This window comes from Geotrypetes seraphini, chromosome 4 (genome assembly GCF_902459505.1).
Source record: "Geotrypetes seraphini chromosome 4, aGeoSer1.1, whole genome shotgun sequence".
Classification (NCBI taxonomy): Eukaryota; Metazoa; Chordata; class Amphibia; order Gymnophiona; family Dermophiidae; genus Geotrypetes; species Geotrypetes seraphini.
In genome coordinates this window covers 71,960,129-71,981,590 of record NC_047087.1, presented here as the reverse complement: position 1 = coordinate 71,981,590, position 21,462 = coordinate 71,960,129, and the positions used below count along the sequence as shown (strand labels likewise).

The 21,462-nt window shown below is 41.7% G+C and overlaps 1 protein-coding gene across 1 annotated transcript in view; it reads left to right on the top strand.

Annotated features, from left to right (window-relative positions):
- EPHA6 (EPH receptor A6) overlaps positions 1 to 21,462 on the top strand; it is an 895,964-nt gene that overhangs the window by 833,989 nt on the left and 40,513 nt on the right. Inside the window, exon 13 of the mRNA XM_033941517.1 lies at positions 1,160 to 1,369. Coding sequence (XP_033797408.1) covers positions 1,160 to 1,369 — 210 coding nt within the window. The remainder of the gene's footprint in view (positions 1 to 1,159; positions 1,370 to 21,462) is intronic.

Genomic DNA, 21,462 nt, shown 5'->3' with positions numbered 1-21,462 from the left:
TTTGATGACCACCCAGCCATACTCATCATACTTCAAGGTGCCTAATAAGGTCTTGATGCTGTTGCAATCCTCTATGAGGTGCACTGAGCAAGCCAGTAAAATAGACAGGTACTTGTTTCCATTATAGAGCAGGGAAAAAGTTAAATTTCAAAATATCAATGTCGGTCACAAAAGCAAAGTTTGAGGGAAATGATAGTCATTTTCTATACTTTTTGTGGCATAGGCAATTAAGAAAGAACATGTATTAATTAAGGACAAAAAATAAAATTTTGTTCCATACTGACCAGTTAAGAGGGGAATTCATCAAGCAGCATTATGGTCTTTACTCACCTTGACGTACATTAAGGGAATTAGTGCATGCAAAATGTTAAAATTCCATAGGTGTAGAATGGCCTTTTGAGCATTTAGCATGCGTTAATTCCTTTAATGTGTGCTAAGGCTATAATGCCACTTGATGAATTTCCAGCTAAGTTAGCCTTCCATTGCATCAGGTACAATCTTAGGGCCCCAATATTTGTAAGTAGGCTCATATGTTAGGGCTTCTTATTTGGGCCCTATTTTCAGCCAGACTAGAAGCTTAACTAGTAAATTTTCTGAGATCAGTTTAGGAGCATAAATCCTTTAAATTGTACACTGAGTGGGGACAGAAAAATACCTACTCTACCTGAATGTACTCATAGCTTACCTTGAACCACTGCTGAAAAGATGTGAGCTAAATTCAAAATAGCCCTTTCCTACTTCCATAAAAAAAAGTAACCACTTTTTTTTTAACTGGATAAAGTGCCACAAAATATACCCCCCCTCCCCCCACCTTTTACAAAAGTTCAGAAGAGATTTTTAGTGCCAACCGATATGCTGAATACTCTACGCTGCTCTGACGGTCACAGAGTTCCTATAAGCGTCTGAGCAACGCAGAACATTCAGTGTGCTGGCTGGTGCTAAAAACTCTTCCACGCTTTTGCAAAAGGAGAGGGGATACGTCTCAGAGTGTTATAATTGGTGGGAGTTTAAAACAGATCAGCACAAAACCTTGACTCAATTTAATAGATGCTTTGGTGACAAAAATATTGACTTCATCACATTATCTAAGATATGTTTTTAGTCCCACCTGGATATGAAGATCTCCTTCAAATGTTGCTTTGTACTATCTTTCTTATAGAAGCACGATGGTCACTTTACAGTCATCCAACTGGTGGGCATGCTGCGTGGAATAGCATCCGGCATGAAGTACCTCTCCGACATGGGCTACGTGCATCGAGACCTGGCAGCACGCAATATTCTCGTCAACAGCAACCTGGTGTGCAAAGTGTCTGACTTTGGCCTCTCTCGCATTATGGAGGATGATCCTGAAGCTGCTTACACCACAACAGTAAGCTTTTTATCTGCATTACTTTAGATATATTCACTCCTACATTTATTACTCAACTCTATGGGCTCCTTTTACGAAGGTACGCTAGCGTTTTTAGCGCACGCACTGGATTAGCGCACGCTATAGTGCACCCTAGCTGAAAAACTACAGCCTGCTCAAGAGGAGGCAGTAGCGGCTAGTGCGTGGCATTTTAGTGCGCGCTTTTCCGCGTGTTAAAGCCCTAACGCACCTTCGTAAAAGGAGCCCTATATATGGCACTGGAAAAATCAGTGCAAAATAAAATGCGTATAGCACTAATCTATACACCTTACCTAAAGTTAGGCGCAGTTTATAGAATATGAGTATCTGTGACTAAAATTTAGGCATGATCATTTATGCCAATTAAAACATGGTGTAAATGTCCACGCCTAATTTCTGCATGGATCAGGCATATTCTAAAGCACTGTGCATAATTTTTAGGACCACCCACAACCTGCCCTTCCCATGGCCATCCCTTTATAGAATACACTTCGAAAATTGTGTGTGTAAATTCTAATTTGTGCCAATTATTCAAAGTGCTAATAATTGCTTGTTAGTGGCCAATTATCGTTGCCAATTGGCTTGTTAAATAATTAAGTTGTGTGCAGCAATTTGGATGCACAGCCAAATATATACACATAACTTTAGTCAACATTTATAGAATCTGGGGTAAGTACACAATGTACAGATTACTGGCCTCAGCTCTCCTTCTGGGACCAGGAAGTAGCAACAGAGGAAGAGCGCAGGGGGTGCATGGTAGGGAAGAGTGCGGGCGGGCACACACCGCAGCAATTCTGGGTGTCACCTTCCAGGATACCTCCTTCCCTCGCTGTGCCATCGCCTACCACATAGCCTCAGGAGGCCTAAATGGAGGTGCCCAGTTATAAAATTGCCTCCATGTTGGCTGATTATTTCATATATTCACCAACCTACTGAATTAAAGGGCTTTTTATTTTTTTTTCCTTTTTATTTTACCCAACTGCAGATTATGTTTCAGTGAGTCAACATAGCACATAAGAGTAAAGTTAGGGATGAGGAAAAATAAAAGATCCTGGGTTCGGTATCTCTCCAGTACGTGGAGAATGCTGTCCTAAAATCACAAATGTCCTGTCATCGAAGAGATCGTCACCCTTTTCAAAAGCATGGCCACAGTTTCTCCATGTTTTTCTGTCTTGATATTTTGTACCCTCTTCAACATACACTGCTGATCTAGTGAGTGATGGACTTTGAAAGGCTTCTCTATCATCATTCTCTGCTGGGGGGGGGGTTTGTGTTTTTTGATCTATAATTATCCAAAGGCATATGTTGATAATTAGCACTTTTTCAGCTTTTCGGTGTTTTATTTTTTGAAAGCTCCAGAAGAATCATTAATAGTGTCTTGACTGATCGCTGTGACTGAAGCATAATGTACAGCAGAAAACAAGTTTATCTGCACTGCGTGTGTGTGTAAAATTTCATTATTATTTGCAAATGAAAATCTTCAGACTAGACTTTGCTTGAATTTCCCTTTGTAAATGACTTCTTTGTGACCTTCTTGGTCTGAAGGTCTGTGCCTTATCACCTTGACCCTAGAGTGCATCTATCTCTGGGGAAAATGGTTTCTTTGAGTCTGCAGTCCTAGATAATATGCTTGCCTTTTAAAGGAAACAAATTATTGAACCAGAAACGAGCTATTTGCACCTGGCTTATTACAGATAAGATAAAATGCTTTGGAAATATGTAGAGAATCAAAACAATTTTCAGCCAGTAAATTCCAAGAAAGCACCATTTGAGTTAATCAAATTTTTCGTATTGCAATAAAGCCATTATTTCCAAAGAGGCAGCCCTGCTTACTGTCTGAGGGGAGGTGTGGTCTAGTGCAGTGGTTCCCAACCTTGTCCTGGAGGATCACCAGGCCAGTCGGGTTTTAGGTATAGCCCTAATGAATATGCATGGGGCAGATTCGCATGCCTGTCACCTCCATTATATGCAAATCTCTCTCATGCATATTCATTAGGGCTATCCCAAAATCCCGACTGGCCTGATGGTCCTCCAAGACAGGGTTGAGAACCACTGGTCTAGTGCAGAGGTAGGTATTCTGGTCCTCGAGAGCTGGAGCCAGGTCAGGTTTTCAGGATCTCCACAATGAATATGTATGAGATGGATTTGCATGCACTGCCAATTGTAGCTCTGTCCTTCCTCCCTCTTGTTTCTGTTTGTTATTTGAATTGTTTTTAATGTTTTAAATTTTGAATGTTGTTTCCAAACGATGTATAGTTACCCCATATATGTTTTTAACATAATGTTCACCGCCTAGAAGGCTGATTGGGCGGTTTATAAAATTTCTGAATAAATTTGAAACTTGAAACTTGAGATGCAAATCTATCTCATGCATATTTCCTGTGGATGTCCTGAAAACCTGACTTTGCTCCTGCTCTCAAGGATCGAAATTGCCTACCCCTGGTCTTGTGGTTAGAACAGCTTTCTCAACACCCTGAGGTTGTGAGTTCAATCCCAGCTTTCTCCTTGTGACTCTGGGCATCATTTAATCCCTCCATTGCCCCAAGTACCACAGTTAAATTTTAAGCCTGTTGGGACAAATAGGGAAAATACTTAAGAGTACCTGATTACTATTCGGTATATTAAAAATCACTTTGGGTGAATCTCTTCACGAAAAAGGCAGTTAATACAGTAAATCTCAATAAACAAATACTGTCATGTTCCACTCACTAGGTGGAGAGCAAAAACAAGGCACAGGAATGTCCTGTATAACTTCCTGGATGTCTCTCCACATTGTCACTTTTGAGTTCTCATTCAGGAACACCCTGTGCTGGAATCATACCCTGTGTAACATTCCCTCTAGCACTCCCACCCCACCTGCTGCGCAACGTTTGCATACCCATCTCTCTTGTAACCTGTGTGGCCATGTTGCTTGCACAGCCATTGGGATGGCTCTGTTCTCACTGAAAACTGCATATGTTCTTGTAATTGACTGTCTACTCCAGTGCTACTGTGCTGCTTTTGGAGTGATACTAGGATATCATTCAATCTCTGTTAAACTTTTGAGTCCACTGGTTCCTTCATGCAAGAGTACAGACTGCTGTGTTGCTCCTGAGCTAAGGCTATAATGCCACTTGATGAATTCCCTCCTAAGTTAACCTTTCATTGCCTCAGGTAGAATCTTAGAGCCCCAATATTTTTTTAAAAAAAAGTTGTATATAGGCTCATATGTTAGGGCTTCTTATTTGGGCCCTATTTTCAGCCAGACTAGAAGCTTAACTAGTAAATTTTCAAAGAGGGCAATTTAGGAGCATAAAGATAGAAGCATAAATCCTTTGAATATGGGACATGTGATGTCTCCTGCATCACATGACATTACAGTGTTGCCCACCCCTATGTCCAGATCTTTAATTTGGCTTCTTTTGCTTGTTTATTGGTTCCATTGCCAAAATTTAGTGTTTGCTTAATTTTTATGTGGTGGTTGAAATGCATTATATGTAGAATAGTATCACACGTGACTGGGCAGAACATGAAACTTTTCCAATAGCCAAGAATCACCTAGGAGCACTTTTACTAAGCTACAGTAAAAAGTGTCATACCATGTTCTCATGTGAGTTTTTCGTATGCATTTGGGTCATTTTTACCGCAGCTCTAAAAATGAGCTTTTTTGCATTTTTTGTCTTGATGACCATGAGCTAATGTTGCCATTAGCATTTGGGTTGACTCCCGATGAAAGCCTCCACAATTGCTCCCCTCAACATTGAAGAAAGTTTCACTTGAAACATGCATGTCGGGAGAGGTGGTTTTGATGAGATTTAAAAGAAAAAAACAAAATTTGAAGCTAAGTGATGCAAATTGATTTTTACATTAGTAGTTGTACAATTACAAAACTTTAGATACAAAGATGAAAGGATAAAAAAAGAAGAAGAAATGAATTTATAGACAATTTCAATAAAAGTTGAACTGATGAAGATTTCAGCAGTTGGAAGGATTCATTGCCCTTCTGTATTCTGAAGGTCCATTTCTTACACATGTAGCTGCTATATGTTAAGTGGTTTACATGTAGCTGTATGACAAATGCAATAAGAGTGCAGTGGGTAAATTAGTACTTTCTATGGGAAGAGCCATTAGCATTTGGCCATTATAAAAATTACTGAGTACTGTCTTTTGTTCCTCTAATTTTGGACGTTCAGGTGGAAACATCCAAGTTACCCTTAGACATTTTTATCGAAAATGCCCCTCCACGTCTAGGATGCCTAAGTCTGCTTTGGTGCCACACGGTGTGATTCTATAAATGGTGGCTTTTTTTTTTTTATTGACAACCACACCGAGCGGCACCTATAGTGTGATGTTTATAGACTCTGACCCTTAGGATCAAATTCTATAAACTTAGATGTGATTCTATAACAATTAGGCACACTTTATAGAATTGCGCCTAGTGACATCTAAAGTGGTTTTAGGTGTTATTTATGTCAGGAACACCCATTCTCTACCTCCTGCCATGCCCCCTCAAAAATATATATTTTTTAGCACATGGTTAGCACACATAACATTTGGCAGTTCCTGCAGGATATCTCAGCATGTCCCACAGTATGTCTTTTTAAGATGTATGAGGTACATATTAGCAACTAACACATCTTAGTAAAAAGGCCCCTTAGTAAAATGGCAACTGAGCCATATTACATAACCCATCTGGTTCAAAATGTGTGTCAATTAATACAGCTACTAAGAACTATTTCAATTATACTAAATTAAAATAAATCATTTGAAAAGGCTGAGGGCTCCTTTTATCAAGCTGTGCTAGCGGGGTTAGTGCGCACAACTTTTAATCACACGCTATCCCCCGCGCTGACCAAAAAACGACTGCCTGCTCAAGGCAGGCCTTAGCGGCTACCACAGCCGGCGGTTTAACGTGCGCTATTACGTGCGTTAAACCGCTAGCGCAGCTTGATAAAAGGAGCCCTGAATCTTATCAGGTAGCATTGGAATGAGAGTTACCCATTGAAGCAAGAGTTCTATTCAAATTTGCTTGCATTTGCTTCAAATCGACATTTGGATTGTCTTCTATTTTTCTTTCCTCTCATTTTTAGTGGCATAGATCTACCAAGGCTACTTGAAGTTTTCGCTATTTTAATCTAAAATCTTGTCGATATAAGACATTCTTGGAGAGGACACTTGCCTTTCAGGCAGGTAAATTGCAAACTTGGTTAGGCAAAATTATTCCTCTAGCCTTGTCCTACTGCTCTTTTAGGAAACTAGTTAAGACCAATGTGTTTGATAAATTTATTACCTGATTTAGATGGTTTTAATACTGCATCTATGTATTTTTCATACAATTGCATCTGTTCACTGATTGTCCAGTTCTCTTTTATGTAAACCGTCTAGAACTGCTGGTGTTGGCGGTATAAAAGAATAACGTTATTATATTATTATTATTATTATTATTATTATTATTAGGAACTGCTTTGGCTAGTGAATCAGGTGAAATCTCATTTTATTGTGGTTAGTACTGAAAGCTTTGATTGTACTCAGGGCCTATATTTGGCCCTAGGCATAGGGTTACCAGACATCCGGGTCTAGGGGACTTGTGAATTATTACTAAAAATAATTTTTCATATAGATGAGAGGAGTATTAAAAAATGATCGGCCCCAGCTATCAAACATACTAAGTACGCCACTGCAACTATATGCACTCTAGCTCTTTTTTCTAGTGCTCTCCTGTTGCTCATATGTTCTTTCAGGCTGTACCTCCACCCCCATCAGGTTTGCCCACCATCATGTATATTATGTTATTTACAGCCATTATTCAGCGGGAGAGAGCCAGCAATTTCCCACTGAATATCCTGGTTATCAACTATGTCACTCAACATAGTCAGTCAGCACCAATATTCACTGGCTAACCAGCTAAGTCTAGTGGCCAGATAGACCCGCCTAAAAAGCAGATCTATCTTTAGCCACTGTGACTTAGCTGGCCAGCCAATGAATATCAGTTTGGCCAGCTATGTCTCTAGAGGCTGAATTTCCAGGTTCGCCACCAGCCAGGGGAATAGCCAGCCTGTCTCCCACAGTCTGAATAAGAGCCCCTGATTTTTTTGTACCTTAGCGAACAGTAATTACAAGGAGCCGCTGAAAAGTTCTCAGGTCAACCAGCAAAGTTGAGTCAGTCTCCTATCGAGGGCTGGATTCTGTAACTGGCGCCGATACTGGTGGCCACCGATCTCATGTCAATCACGCATCGGCACAGGTTTCAGAATTGCATCTACTTCCCGTAGGCCATGGTAGGCTTACTTCCCGTAGGCCAGGGTTTCCAGGCCTATATTTCCAGTGTCTATCTTTGCTTGAATCACACCTACATAGGCACTTTAGGCCGCCTAACACCACTTCCAGCATTGGCCATGCCTGCTTTGTCATTAAGAAGCCTAAAGCACATATGTAGGTGTAATTTTGACACCTTTTATTTAGGCACTGGTAGGTGCTTCAACCTCGCCATGTTTTGCCATTTTTAACAGCATTCTTCAATTAACTTAAGCGCCAATAGGGCACCTACCAGTGCCTAAGTTTAGATGCCGGTTTTAGAATTTCTTCCTTACTTCAGTGATTTTCCACTTTTTTTCATTCCATCAAAAAAATACAGAATGAAAAAAGTGGAAAATCCGTGGACTAAGGGCTCCTTTTACTAAGGTACGCTAGCGGTTTTAGCGCACGCTAAACGCTAACGCCTCCATAGAGCTTGCGTTAGTATTTTTCATTTAGCATGTGGTTTGCGCGCGCTAAAAATGCCAGCACATCTTAGTAAAAGAAGCCCTAAGTGTATATCCCTCAAAGGAGACTGCCCCAGCTCTGTTGGTTGGGCTGAGAACGTTTCAGTGGCCCCCCTCGTAGCTTGAAAATAAACATCTTAATTTACTCTTTATAAACACCTAAGAATAGAATCCCTAATCAAAAATGAATTGCTGAGAGGGAGAACTGTGTCATACACTGACAGCTAGAAATGGGGATCACGAGCATCGGAGTTGGGCTTTTAAAGTAATCAAGGTGCAGCAGCACTCACTGTATGTTTGGGGGCACGTGGGGTCGTATGTGTGCATGCAGATGCTGAAAGTTTGGCTTCAAACTTACGAAACAGAATAACCACATTATGAGCTGATAATTAACAGGCAGGTTTAGGCGAAGATGCATAAAGAAGCTATTTATAGCCGCCTCGGAGAATTAGTGCAGGTTCACTGGGAATGCTGATGGCTCTGGTGCACTCATTTAACAGTGAAAATAGAATTAAATATGCTAAACCCTTGTTCAGTTGCAAATTATGTAAAGAAAAAGCATTAATATGTATGACAGTTCAGTGGGTATATAATCAGGTATCCCTTCTTACTGCTACAAGATTAGTGTTATTTACACATTGTGTTATTATTCTGAATTTTAAAGTTTGGTGCCTTTGTTTCCAAGTCACAGTACGCCGTGAAATATTCAGTAAGCAACTAAATATACATATCCTTCAGCTTGTTTTAAAGGTTAAAATGTGCTCTGAGCTTTTGGAGGAACTGCAGAGTGATCTGCAGATGAATATGATATGTGGTGCTAGTCTGCTTTGCATTCTCCTGCTGGAGCTGGCACAGAGCCCCAGTACCCTATTGTAATACCCAAATCCTAGTTCCATGGAGCGGAAGCTTAGGAGACTATAATACTCCCTTTGGGTATAAAACATTAAAATATGATAGTCAAGCAAATGGAACACATTTTTTAAAATCTATATCTCTCCCAAGAGGTTCATGGTGCAATGTGTGCAGGCTGTCTTCTGGTACCCCCCCCCCCCCCCCCTTCTCATAGACCAGATATTCTATCAGGGATACCATAGGATTACAAATACCGGGGGAGGAGGTAAATGGATATTTGAACCCAGGGATGCCTCTCATGCAGCAAGCACCATGAATAGTGCAGGTACGCACCTTGAGTCAGCTGGTATGCACCCCCACCCCCATCTGCATCGGTGCCTCAAAATCCCACCCACCATGTGCATCAGTGATCTTCCCACTCTGTTGGCATTGGTACCTGGTCTCACCTCCAACAGCATTAGCACCTCCCCACCATCGGGATTGGTTTTACCTGCGCTTTTATAATGACAAAAGCATGTGCCCTTGCTCTCGGCACAATGTTGTCCTCTTCACTTGGGCACCAGCACCCTCCCAAGTTTAAAATTTAGAACAGGAAGTACTTTGCCAGACTGAGAATAAGCAAAAGTGCCAAAAGCACATTGCTCAGGCCACTTTTCACACTTGTAATATGGCGTCCAGACTTTCTAATGTAGGTATAGGCATGCACAACTCTCATGGCTGCATGTCTCAAACCTGGAACCAGCTGTTCTGGAAAAGCTAGCAGGTGTCCCTTGCTGATGATGACAGCTTTGGGAAGGGGGGATAAGGTGGAAGAGGTGACAGTGGTGACAGATCTCATAAAGAAGAGAATTGACACCCTCAAATCCCTGTCTCATTTTACTCCTTTCTGCGGCCTCAGCATCCCAGAGGTTTTCAGGTGTAAGCCAAAAGAGTGCCTAGTACTCTCAAAGGCGTAGATTCATTCCTTCTCAGCACCAGACCCATCCTCCATGCTCCTGTCTCCAATAGCAGCTGTCTCAAAAGACCCAGTCAGCTCCCCAGTCTAAGCAGGAGTATGCTTTTGACTGGCTCCATCAGGGCATAGCCAAAATAAAGTATCTGTCATAGATGACCTACTGGTAGGATGGAGGCTGAATTTTTCTCCAGGAAAGATGACCCCTTATAACTTTAGACTGGTGGCTCCTCCAAATAGTCCAGGAGGGTTACATCCGCAATTAGTATGAATCGCCTCTAAATTGCCCACTGAGAGTGTCAAGCTTCTTCTCTCAGCACCAGGAAGTGCTCACAGATGAACTCTCCTCCCTTCTTGAGGTAGTGTATCTAGATTTTCTGAAAGCTTTTGACAAAGTTCCTCATGAGAGGCACCTGAGAAAATTAAAGAGTCATGGCAATGTTCAGTTGTATATTATGAATTGGTTATCAGACAGAAAACAAAGAGTAGAGTAAAATGGCCATTTTTCTCAGTGGAGGGAGGTGAAGAGTGGAGTGCTGCAGGGATCTGTATTGGGACCAGTACTGGTTAACATATTTATAAATGATCTGGAAATTGGTACGACAAGTGAGTTGATTAAATTTGCAGATGATACTAAACTGTACAAAGCTGTTAAAACACATGCAAACTGTGAAAAATTGCAGGAAGACCTTAGGAAACTGGAAGACTGGGCATCCTAATGGCAGATGAAATTTAATGTGGATAAATGCAAAGTGATGCACATTTGGAAGAATAACTCAAATCATAGTTACCGGATGCTAGGATTCACCTTAGGGTCAGTGCCCAAGAAAAAGATCTAGGTGTCTTCATGCTGAAACCTTCCACCCAATGTGTGGTGACGGCCAAGAAAGAAAACAAGATGCTAGGAATTATTAGAAAAGATCCCACTGTTTCCACTGACATGAATATATTAAAATTAAAAGATCTCATTACTAACTCCCTCTCTAAATGGTCACCACTATATCTTTCCTGGTGGGGTCGTGTGTCCACCATCAAGATGACACTGGCTCCACAAATTCTTTACATACTCCTCATGCTACCTAATCTCTGTAAACCTTCTCTTTACCGATGGCTAGATAGTAAACTGAATGACTTCATATGGAAGCATAAACGTCCTAAAATCTCCATCAATAAATTGAAGGCCTCCAAAACCCATGGTGGTATTAATCTACCAGATTTTTATCAATATCATTTAGCCTCTTTAGCCAAGTATGGATCCTCTTGGATTCTCCATGATTCCTCCGAGACCACATTATCCCAACCCTCTTGGCTAGAGTTGGAAATATTTCTAAGTACACCTATTCCTCTCAACTGTATACACACCATGTCAACTCCACATCAACCACATCTGAAACATTACACTCTTTTCTTTGCAGCGACATCAGCTCTAAAATCCCTGGATCTTGCTACAAACTCAGTTTTCATTCATAAGGATATAACCATATGGAAGAATCCTAAATTGAAATACAAAAATAGATTTCTGAATTGGAATCAGTGGAAAGATAAAGGTATATGGCAAGTTAACCAACTCTACAAGGGAGATATTTTCTTGTCCTTCCCAGAGTTTTGTCTACGCTTCCCTGCTCTATCTTCTAAACAGAATCAATGGTCCTTATTGACTTCACTTCTCTCTAGCATACAATTTTCCAAAGGCTGCTGCCTTAGGAAATGGTGTACTTTGGTTAGATCCATAGGAAAAGAGATTTCTACCTTCTATAAATTATATAGGGAAAAATAAATGGTCCCAAGAGCTCCATATAGATCCCTCCATAGTTGACTGGAACATATTCTGGTCCAAGGTTAATTGTCCTTTGCTGTCTGCCAGCATGACCCAATCATTACTATTTCTTATGTGACATACCATATGGACCCCCTATAAGATGAAAAAGACTAAACTATGCTGGCATTGTCTCCAATCACAAGGTACTTTGTCCCATATGCTTTTTACTTGTACTTGCGTTCAACCCTTTTGGGAACAAATATGGGCCACAGTCTGCTCCATTTCCTCATGTACTGCTGACTTGTCTTTTGACATTATTATTATGCGATCTTTACATCCTTGTTTTTTAACTTGCTCTTGTGATCCTAAACTGATAGATATCATGCTCTCAACTGGTATTCAACAGGTACTGCAATTTTGAAAAAATGCATCTCCACTTAGCTACACTTTTTGGTGGAACTCCATATGTCTATTCAAGAGATTCGAGCTATATGCTTCTGAGAAACATTATCTATCCCAATCAAGACTTACTAGTAATTTATGGCAACCCATTGATGTATATCTTCAAACCCTTTAGTCGCTCCTTATTCTGATAGTACTTCCATAATGGGACATCTCTGTTCATTGTTCATGCATGTAAACCTTTGTGAACCACGCTTGTTATTCACTGTATTCACTTGTGTTTGTTAAAATTAATAAACAAATTGAACTAAAAAGAAAAGAGATGGTAAATAAGACTAAGAATGTTATAATACCTCTGCATTGCTCCACAGTACGACCTCACCTTGAGTATTGTGCTCAATTCTGGTTGTCATATCTCAAAAAAGATATAGCTGAATTAGAAAAGGTTCAAAGAAGAGCAACCAAGATGATAAAGGGGATGGAATTTGCTTCGTATAAAGAAAGACTAAAGAGGTTAGGGCTCTTCAGCTTGGAAAAGAGATGGCTGAGGGGAGATATGACTGAAATTTACAAAAGCTTGAATGGTGTAGAATGGGTACAAGTGAATCAATTTTTTATTCCATCAAAAATTACAAAGACTAGGGGATACTCAATGAAGTTACAGAGAAATACTTTTAAAACCAATAGGAGGAAATATATTTTCACTCAGAATAGTTAAGCTCTGGAACACATTGCCAGAAGATATGGTAATAGTGATTAATGTAGATGGTTTAAAAAATGGTATGGACCAATTTCTGGAGGAAAAGTTCATATTTTGCTATTGATGGGGGAAGCAATTGCTTGCACTAGATTGGTAGCATGGAATGTTGCTATTTGTTTTTTGCCAGGTACTTTTGACCTAGATTGGCCAATGTGGAAGCACTGAACTGACCCAGTATGACTATTCTTATATTTTATGTTCACTTCGCCCAAGTCTATCTCAGTAGCATGTTGTCACATTCTTTTACTGGCAACTGAAATATGCTTTTAGTAATGTGGACAGAATAATGGGCAGTCTAGACAACTCACTTGCCTAACACTGAAAATGAATTATACATTCCTGGAAAAGTAGCAAAAGCATAAATCACTTATCCAAATATTTTTAGAATTATCAGGTTAAATTTGGGGCATTTAACCTACTAAATGGTCAGGTTGTATTGGAATAATATAGGGATGAGTTTGGGGAGAAGTGGATATGATAGCATATATTTGTTGTTGTTGCTGTTAGGTGCCATTGACTCATGCTCGAGTCCTCGTGACTTGATGAATTGTGACTTTAAAAAGAAACTGATTTTATGCTAGTCCAGAAAGGTCCTCCAGTATCATCCCTATGGTTGTTTTCAATGTGTCCAGTCATCTGATTGCAGGTCACCCTCTTCGCCTGGTTCCTTCGATCTTCCCAAATGATGTCCTTTTCCAGTTATCTCTCTCTTCTGATGGTATGACCAAAATAAGACAATCGTAACTTCATTATTTGAGCCTCAAGTGATATAGCCGGTTTGATCTCTTCCAGAATCAATTTGTTAGTTCTTCTGGTGCTCCACAGCATGTCTAAAATCATTCTCCAGCACCAAAGCTCAAATGAGTCAAACTTCTTTCTGCCTTGTTTCCATAGTGTCTAGCTTTCGCATCTGCTACTGACCACTGAGAAAATGAGTGCATGGACAAGTCTGATGTTCATTTGGAGTGTTACCTTCTTGCCATTGAACACTTTGTCAAGAACCTTCATTGAAGAGCAACCAAGTACTATTCTGCGGAATATTTCCTTCCTGCTAGTTACGTCTTTGTTTACAAGAATCCATGAGGTTGCAATCCTTTATAACTTGCCTTCAAGCTCAAACTATTCATCATTTTCTGTGATCATGATCTTCATCTTGTTTATGTTCAGTTCTAATCCAATGTTATGACTTTCAGCTTTGATTTTTCTCAGTAGATACAGCATGTCTTCTTTGCTGCTGGTGATGAGCGTTGTATCATCTGCATTCAGCCACCATATCCTATGCTAACCATAGATTTATCCCTGCTCAGTAGCAGGCCTAAATCTAGTGTAGTCACAGCCTAATATTTATATAGCTAATGGTGCTTAATTCTCGTACATACTGTATATTAAATCAAATATCAATGCCTGCACATAATACAGTGACCAAACCAGCTGAAAGCTGATTCCTGTTTATGATTTCAGACCCCTTTGATATGTCAGCCAGGAAACTGTTGAGGCTGGTTAAGTACAAGAACATTAGAAAGTATTAGAGCAAAATTCAATTTACAGTGACTGATGGGTGGCATGGACTCCTTGTGCCAAGCAATGGTGATTTTCTGGCAGGTCATCCCAGGTCACCAACCTAGAATTTTTTGTCACCAATCTGAGTACTCTCTAAACATGCTTCTTTCCCCCCCCCTCCCCCCCAATGCAGCTAGATTAAAAAGAACTCATTGCTGTCCTCGACCTGGTATGTTTTCAAAAATATTGCCATTGGTGACAGGATTTTGACAGGACTCTTTGTAAAGGATCAAGCTTGTTTCTCTGTCTGTGGGATGTTATCTGTAGTCTTATACTGCCCCACTGTGGATGCTCAGATTCATTATTGAAATGAAGAAACAGTACCTTAGTTTAGGCTATCAAGTTATGATGAGAACACCGAAAAGCAAAGAAAAGTGATGCATTGTCATTACTCCCAAAGTATATCACAGATAGTGATCACAGACTTTTCTTGAATAAAGCTAAATGATAACAATGATAAGTTTCTTCATCCTTGTTTCGCCTTGGGATCTGATATTTTTTACTAAGAGGTCCTTTTACCACCCTCCCCCTTCCCTTTTACGAAACTGCAATAACAGTTTCTTGCATGGGGAGCCAAGCTGAATGGCCCGCGCTGCTCCCAATGCTCATAGGAACTTAATGAGCGTCGGAAGCAGCGCGGACCATTTAGCAAGGCTCCCCATGCTAGAAACTGCTATTGCAGTTTTGGAAAAGGAGGCCTAAGTTTCACAAAAAAATGGCCGACGTTTTTAATGGTCGGGCTTCCCACATCTTGGGGCCACCTTTTAATGCAGCTCCAAGATGGCCGACATTGCTATTTTCCTATCGATAGCCAAATGCTAATTGTAAAATTAGTGTGACCTTTAATTAACATGTAAGCCCTCAATGTCATGTATTTGGTATACGTTAAGGGCTCCTGCGCTAATCATGTACTAATCAGTCAGCATGCACCAATGCCTATGTACTAACTGATTAACACAGGATACGCATACTCCTTAACATGCTACCCATGCTAAAATATAACATGTATTTTTTAGCACATGGGAAGTCATGCCTAGTCCGCAGTTAGTTCCTGGCTCCTGAGTATGTCCTCTAGTGCCAATTTTAAATGGTGGTAAACATACTTTAGTGCTTAATGCTGCTTAGTTAAAGAGCTCCTAAATCAACATAACAATCATTCAGAGATGATGCTTTGTGGGAATTGTTCAGGTGCAACTTATTTCATATAGTGGAGCACTTCATTTGCTACAGTTTGTTCAGAATTTGGGTAGGAGGGGTAATTTTACAAATAAGACACAGGTGCCAGAAAGACATATAAATTACTAGACTTCTGGCATATACATGCGTGTGTTTGCACATTTGCATGTAAATTCCAGTATTCATGCGCATGCTACTCTATAAAATGGCACCTAAGGGCTCCTTTTACAAAGCCGCGCTAGGGCCTTAACACATGGAATAGTGCGCGCTACATTTCTGTACGCACTAGCTGCTACTGCCTCCTTTTGAGCAGGCGGTAGATTTCTGGCTAGCGTGCGCTATAGCGTGTGCTAATCCGGTGGGTACGTTAAAACTGATGTCAGAGAAGGGGCGGGACCGCCGGCAGAGGAAGCAGCAGGGCTCACTGGCATCGTGAACCCACGGTAGGCTGCTTCTCCATCGCAAACGGTGCGGGGGGGGGCTAGGGGATGAATCGGACGTCGGGGGGGGTGCGTGCGGTCCTTCAGGGTGGGGGTGCGAGCGGTCCTTCAGGGTGGGGGGCCAGCGGTCCTTCGGGGTGGGGCATCAGGCTTTCAGGGCTGGGGGATGAATCGGACGTCGGGGGGAACCAGCAATGTAAAAAACAAATTGTAAAACGCGCTCACGCATATAACGCGCATGGTTATGCTCGGTTTGTAAAATCGTCTATAACGCGCTCGTTATATGCGTGAAAATAGGTACTAGGCATGAAGCCGTGTCTTATGAAGAGTGCAGCGACAGCACTCAAGTTCGGCCTCCTTCTCCCGGCATTAACAGAACTTCAGATCGGCAACAGGTGTTCAGTCAAAAGCTTCCCCTGACTCAGCTTCCTGTTTCTGCCCAGGCAGTTCAGTCAGAGGGAAGATATTGACTGAGGATCTGTTGCCGATCTGAAGTTCAGTTGATGCCAGGGGTAGAAGGAGCCCGTTGCCGATTTTAAGTGTCACCGTAGGGGGGGGGAGCTTTACGATTTTGTTGCCAAAATCGGAAAGGTGAGGAAGGGAGAAAGATGGACCTGTGGTAGATGGAGAGATTGAGAGAAGGGGACAGATGATGGAAGTGGGGAGAAGGGGGAGAGAGAAGAGGGCAGATGATGGAAGTAGGGAGAAAGAGAGAGAAGGGGCAGATGATGGAAGTGGGGAGAAGGGGCAGATAATGGAAGTGGGGAGAGAGAAGAGGGCAGATGATGGAAGTGGGGGAAAAGAGAAAGAAGGGGCAGATGATGGAAGTGGGGAGAAGGGGCAGATGATGGAAATGAGGAGAGAGAAGAGGGCAGATGATGGAAGTGGGGGGAAGAGAGAGAAGGGGCAGATGATGGAAGTGGAGAGAAGGGGGAGAGAGAAGAGGGCAGATGATGGAAGTGGGGGGAAGAGAGAGAAGGGGCAGATGATGGAAGTGGAGAGAAGGGGGAGAGAGAAGAGGGCAGATGATGGAAGGGGGAAAGAGAGAGAAGGGGCAGACAATGGCAGTGAGGAGAAGGGGCAGATGATGGAAGTGGGGAGAGAGAAGAGGGCAGATGATGGAAGTGGGGAGAAGGGAGAGCAAATGCTGAATGGAAGTGGAGAAAGAGAACACATACTGGATGGAAGGAGGGATAAAGAAAAAGGACATATGCTGGATGGGGGAAGAAGATAGAGTTAGTGAGATAGTGGAAGGGTGAAGGAACGGGGTGGCATGCTGTGGGTGGACATAGTGAAAAGAGGGAATTTGAGGACTGCATAGTAAGAACGAATTTAATTTAGACGGACACAGAAAATAAAGAAGGAAGACCAGAGAAGGAAAGGGAAGCGAGAGAGGAGAGAGAGATGCCAGAGAACGGGGAAGGAGACAGATATCAGATCTGAGCGGAGGAAATGAGAAGAGAGAGATGCTAAAAAACACAGGGGGAGGGAAAGAGAGATGAAAGGAGAAAGATGCCAGTCCATGAGGGAACAGAGGGAAAATGATAGATGCTAGACCAAAGGGGTAGGGGTGGGGGATCTATAGGAGAGATGGCAGAGGGAGACAGACAGTTTCTGGAAGGGGCAGACAGTGGATAGAATGGGCAGATGCTGGATTGAAGAGACAGGGCAGACGCTGGAAGGAAAAGAGTGAAAAGAAGATAAAAGCAGAAATCAGAGAAAAGAAAAGGTAGAAAAAAATCATTTTATTTCTATTTTGTCATTAGAATATATCATATTTGAAATAGGTATCCTGCTAGAGACATAACTGGGGACTGCAAAGCCAAGGCAGTGCTTCTTTAGCTTCCAGCTGGCTTATGGCTCTCTCGGACCAGGGGGCATTCCCCTAACACTATTCCTGTCATGTGTGACTGCAGTATTCTGTTAGCATGATATTTCTGTGTAGCATTCTATAATAATTTGGCTTGTTCAGTTTTCTTGATAGTAGAGGGGATATATGTGAAAGGGAGGGGGAGACAAAGGTTTTGTTGGTCCTTGCTCTGTATATTTATATTTATAAAATGACAATTGTATAGAATATTGTTTATTTTTATACTTTAATAAAATATGTTCAATATAAAATCATAACTGAGACTTATGCGGATAGGATCAGATGGTTTGCGGGAACTGAGCTTGCGGAGACAGGGTGGAAATGTGTTTTTTAAACTTCAGTCTTAGTAGTTTGCTGGTCCACAAAATAATTCTTTTATTTCTGCCGGTCCACGGGTGTATAAAGATTGAAAAACACTGCTCTAGATCAGAGTCGGCAGCTGCACTGAGGTGCAGGAAGGTCCCCGATGACTTTCCTGCCGGCTTTGCTCTGGAAGAAGTAAGTTATGTCGGAGGGGGTGGACCTGGCAGATGCAGTCATCGCGGGTCCTTGCTGCAACTCCCTGCGTCTGCCAGGTCAACCCCCTCCGACGTAACTTACTTCTTCTGGAGCAAAGCCTGGAGTCATTGCGGGACCTTCCAGCACGCGGCTGCCGACTCTGCTCCAGAGCTAGTACATCAGAGTGGGGTGGACCAGCAGCCAGCAGCTACAGTCATCGCGAGAAAGGAGCAGGACTGCTGGAATGAAAGAGTGGTGCAGGGAGAGAAAGGGGGCAGGGTGGAATGGAAGGGTGGTGCTGATGGAATTGATGTACAGGGAAAGGGGAGAGAGACATAAGGGGAAAGAATACTGGATGGAATTGGATTGGAGGGAAAGAAAGGGGGCAGATGCTGATTGAAGAGGGGTGGATGGAGAGAGAAAGGGCAGACATTGGATGGTAGTGTAACGGGTAGAGGGGGAGCCTATGCTGGATGGAAGTGCAGATGAGAGAGATAAGGGAGCAAATGCAGGAAGGAAATGGGAGGAGAGAAAGAGGGGAGCAGAAGATGGAAGTGGACAGAGAGAGGATAAGGTACTAGATGGAAGGGGTAGAGAAAGAGGGCACATGATGGAAGGAGGGGATAAATAAAAGGAGGGCACATGATGGGGGAAAAGGATTGAGTTAGGGAAATACTGGAGGGGATGAGGGAAAGAGGTGGCGAGCTGTAGGTAGACAGTAAAAAAGGAAATTGATGAGAGGGTAGTAAGAGCGTAATCTAGATGGATGCAGAAAATAAATTGAAAAGGAAAATGAGGGAAGAAAGGGATTGCAGAAGAGAGGTGTGGGAGAGGGAAGGAGAGGAGAGAGATGGCAGACCAATGGGGTGAAAGGAGAGATGGAAGGGGGAGGCATATCATTTCTGGAAGGGGCATAGGAGGAGAGAAGATGCCATATAGGGGCAGAGAAATGGCAGACAGTGGATGGAAGGAAGAGAGTAACAAGAAGATGAGGAAAGCAGAAACTACAGAAGACAAAGGTAGAAAAAATTTTCTATTTATTTATTGCTTTAGGAGACATGCGTCACTGTTTCTGTGGTGCACTGTATGCAGAGTCCAGATTCTTACTGGTTCAATTTAACCTTTGTCTATGTATTTCTATTTTATCCCCCCTTTTACAAAACTGTGGAGCATTTTTTAGCACCAGCCGTGGTGGTAACAGCTCTGATGTTCAGAATTCTATGAGCGCTAGAGCTGTTACCACTGTGGCTAAAATCCACACTACAGTTTTGTAAAAGGGGGAGGGGTTAGTTTGTGATGACATATTCCATACTAGGCGAAGATCTTTTCTGTGGTCTGTGTGTTTGAAAGACATGGTTTTCTGTTAGGATTGATGGTGTAGGATTGATCTGTACTAGTCTGGCTTGTTTAGTTTTACAATGGGTGTATTGATTTTGTACTGCTCACTGCATATGTAAGATGCTGCCTTTTCCTAGGAACTGATGTGTGACGTGTGGCTTGTTACTAAAAATCATGTTTTTCGTACAGATAGGGGGGTGCCAAAAAATTATGGGCCCTGGGGGTCACATATGCTAGGTACGCCACTGCATATGACTTAATCAAAATACAGTAGAGTAGACTGTAATTTGTTAAGGTGATAATATAATTTCCTGGTAAGGGCTGCAGATGGCAGTATAACATATAGTCTAAACATACTATTTATTTTCTATACCGTTCTCCCAGGAGAGCTCAGAACAGTTCGCATGAGTTTATTCAGGTACCCTGTCTGTCCTGGCGGGCTCATAATCTATCTAATGTACTTGGGGCAATTAAGTGACTTGTCCAGGGTCACAAGGAGCAGCATGGGTTTGAACCCACAACCCCAGGGTGCTGAAGATGCAGCTTTAACCACTGCGCCACACTATGCATAAAGCTACCATACAATTCTGACAAGATACTACATAGAACCACTCTTATATCCTTATATTATCCTTAAGACTTTACAGTATATGCATTGAGTCTATGATATTCACACATATGAAAAAGACATAAGAAACACTGTCCTCTGTAATGGGTCAGACGAAAGTTCTTCATCCCATGTCAGTAAAGAAATTTTGCTTCCAAAAGTAACTGTGCTTATGAAAATGACTTTCCTTGCTGACATACTTGTTTCTTTAGTGTACGTATCTTATTGCACACATTCAAAGGTGGTTTGTTTTGCTTGAGTATTTTTTATATAAATATTCCACCGATGGCAGCCAAATGTGACATCATCAGATACCTGGCAAAAAAGAACATAGATCTTTGTGTGATCTTCTGAATAAATTGCTTGGCACTGTTGGAGCAAAAAACAGAGTAGAGGTGGACCAAAGAATTTTCAGCTTGCAGAGATGAAAACCTCTTTGGAATGATGAGGAACTAATTTATTTTGATGAAGCGCCAACTCAGTTTATTAATAAAACAGGAACTTTAAAAGGAGGTGCCACCAGCCTCAGGGGTCAAGCAAATTCTGGAATAGAAACAAAGAACATAAACATGATTCTAAATATCAAATAGCAGACATAACTTTATGAATTTAAGATCCTGCTAAAACATATAATCAAAAAGTAGTATTAATAAATAGTGACTAATGCTTTTTTTATTATCCTATACTTCATCCATTTAAATGAGGTTTTCATCTCTGCACACTGGAAATTCTTTGGTCCACCCCTATCCTGTTTTTATTGTTCCTGTTTCTGTTGGGTTCCTTATCCTCGTTTTAGTTGGCACCATTGGAAGTCATTTAGTGGAGCTTCGGATTGCTTGTCTGACCTTTCTAACAAGTCAGTGACTTCTTGCTCTATAAGCAGCAATTGAAGACAATACAGAGCTATATAGGTTGTGCAATGGGCTACCACCACCTTCAGCTTGCTTCTACAGATAAGACTGGGGAGAAGGGAGCTGCTCCAGGGGGCATAAAAACAAAAGATTTACTATACTGAAACAGACTAAAGGTTCATCAAGTCCAGTATATTGTTTCTAACAGTAGCTAAACCAGGTCACTAGTACCTGGTAAGATCCAAGGAGTAAAATAGATTTTATGCTGCT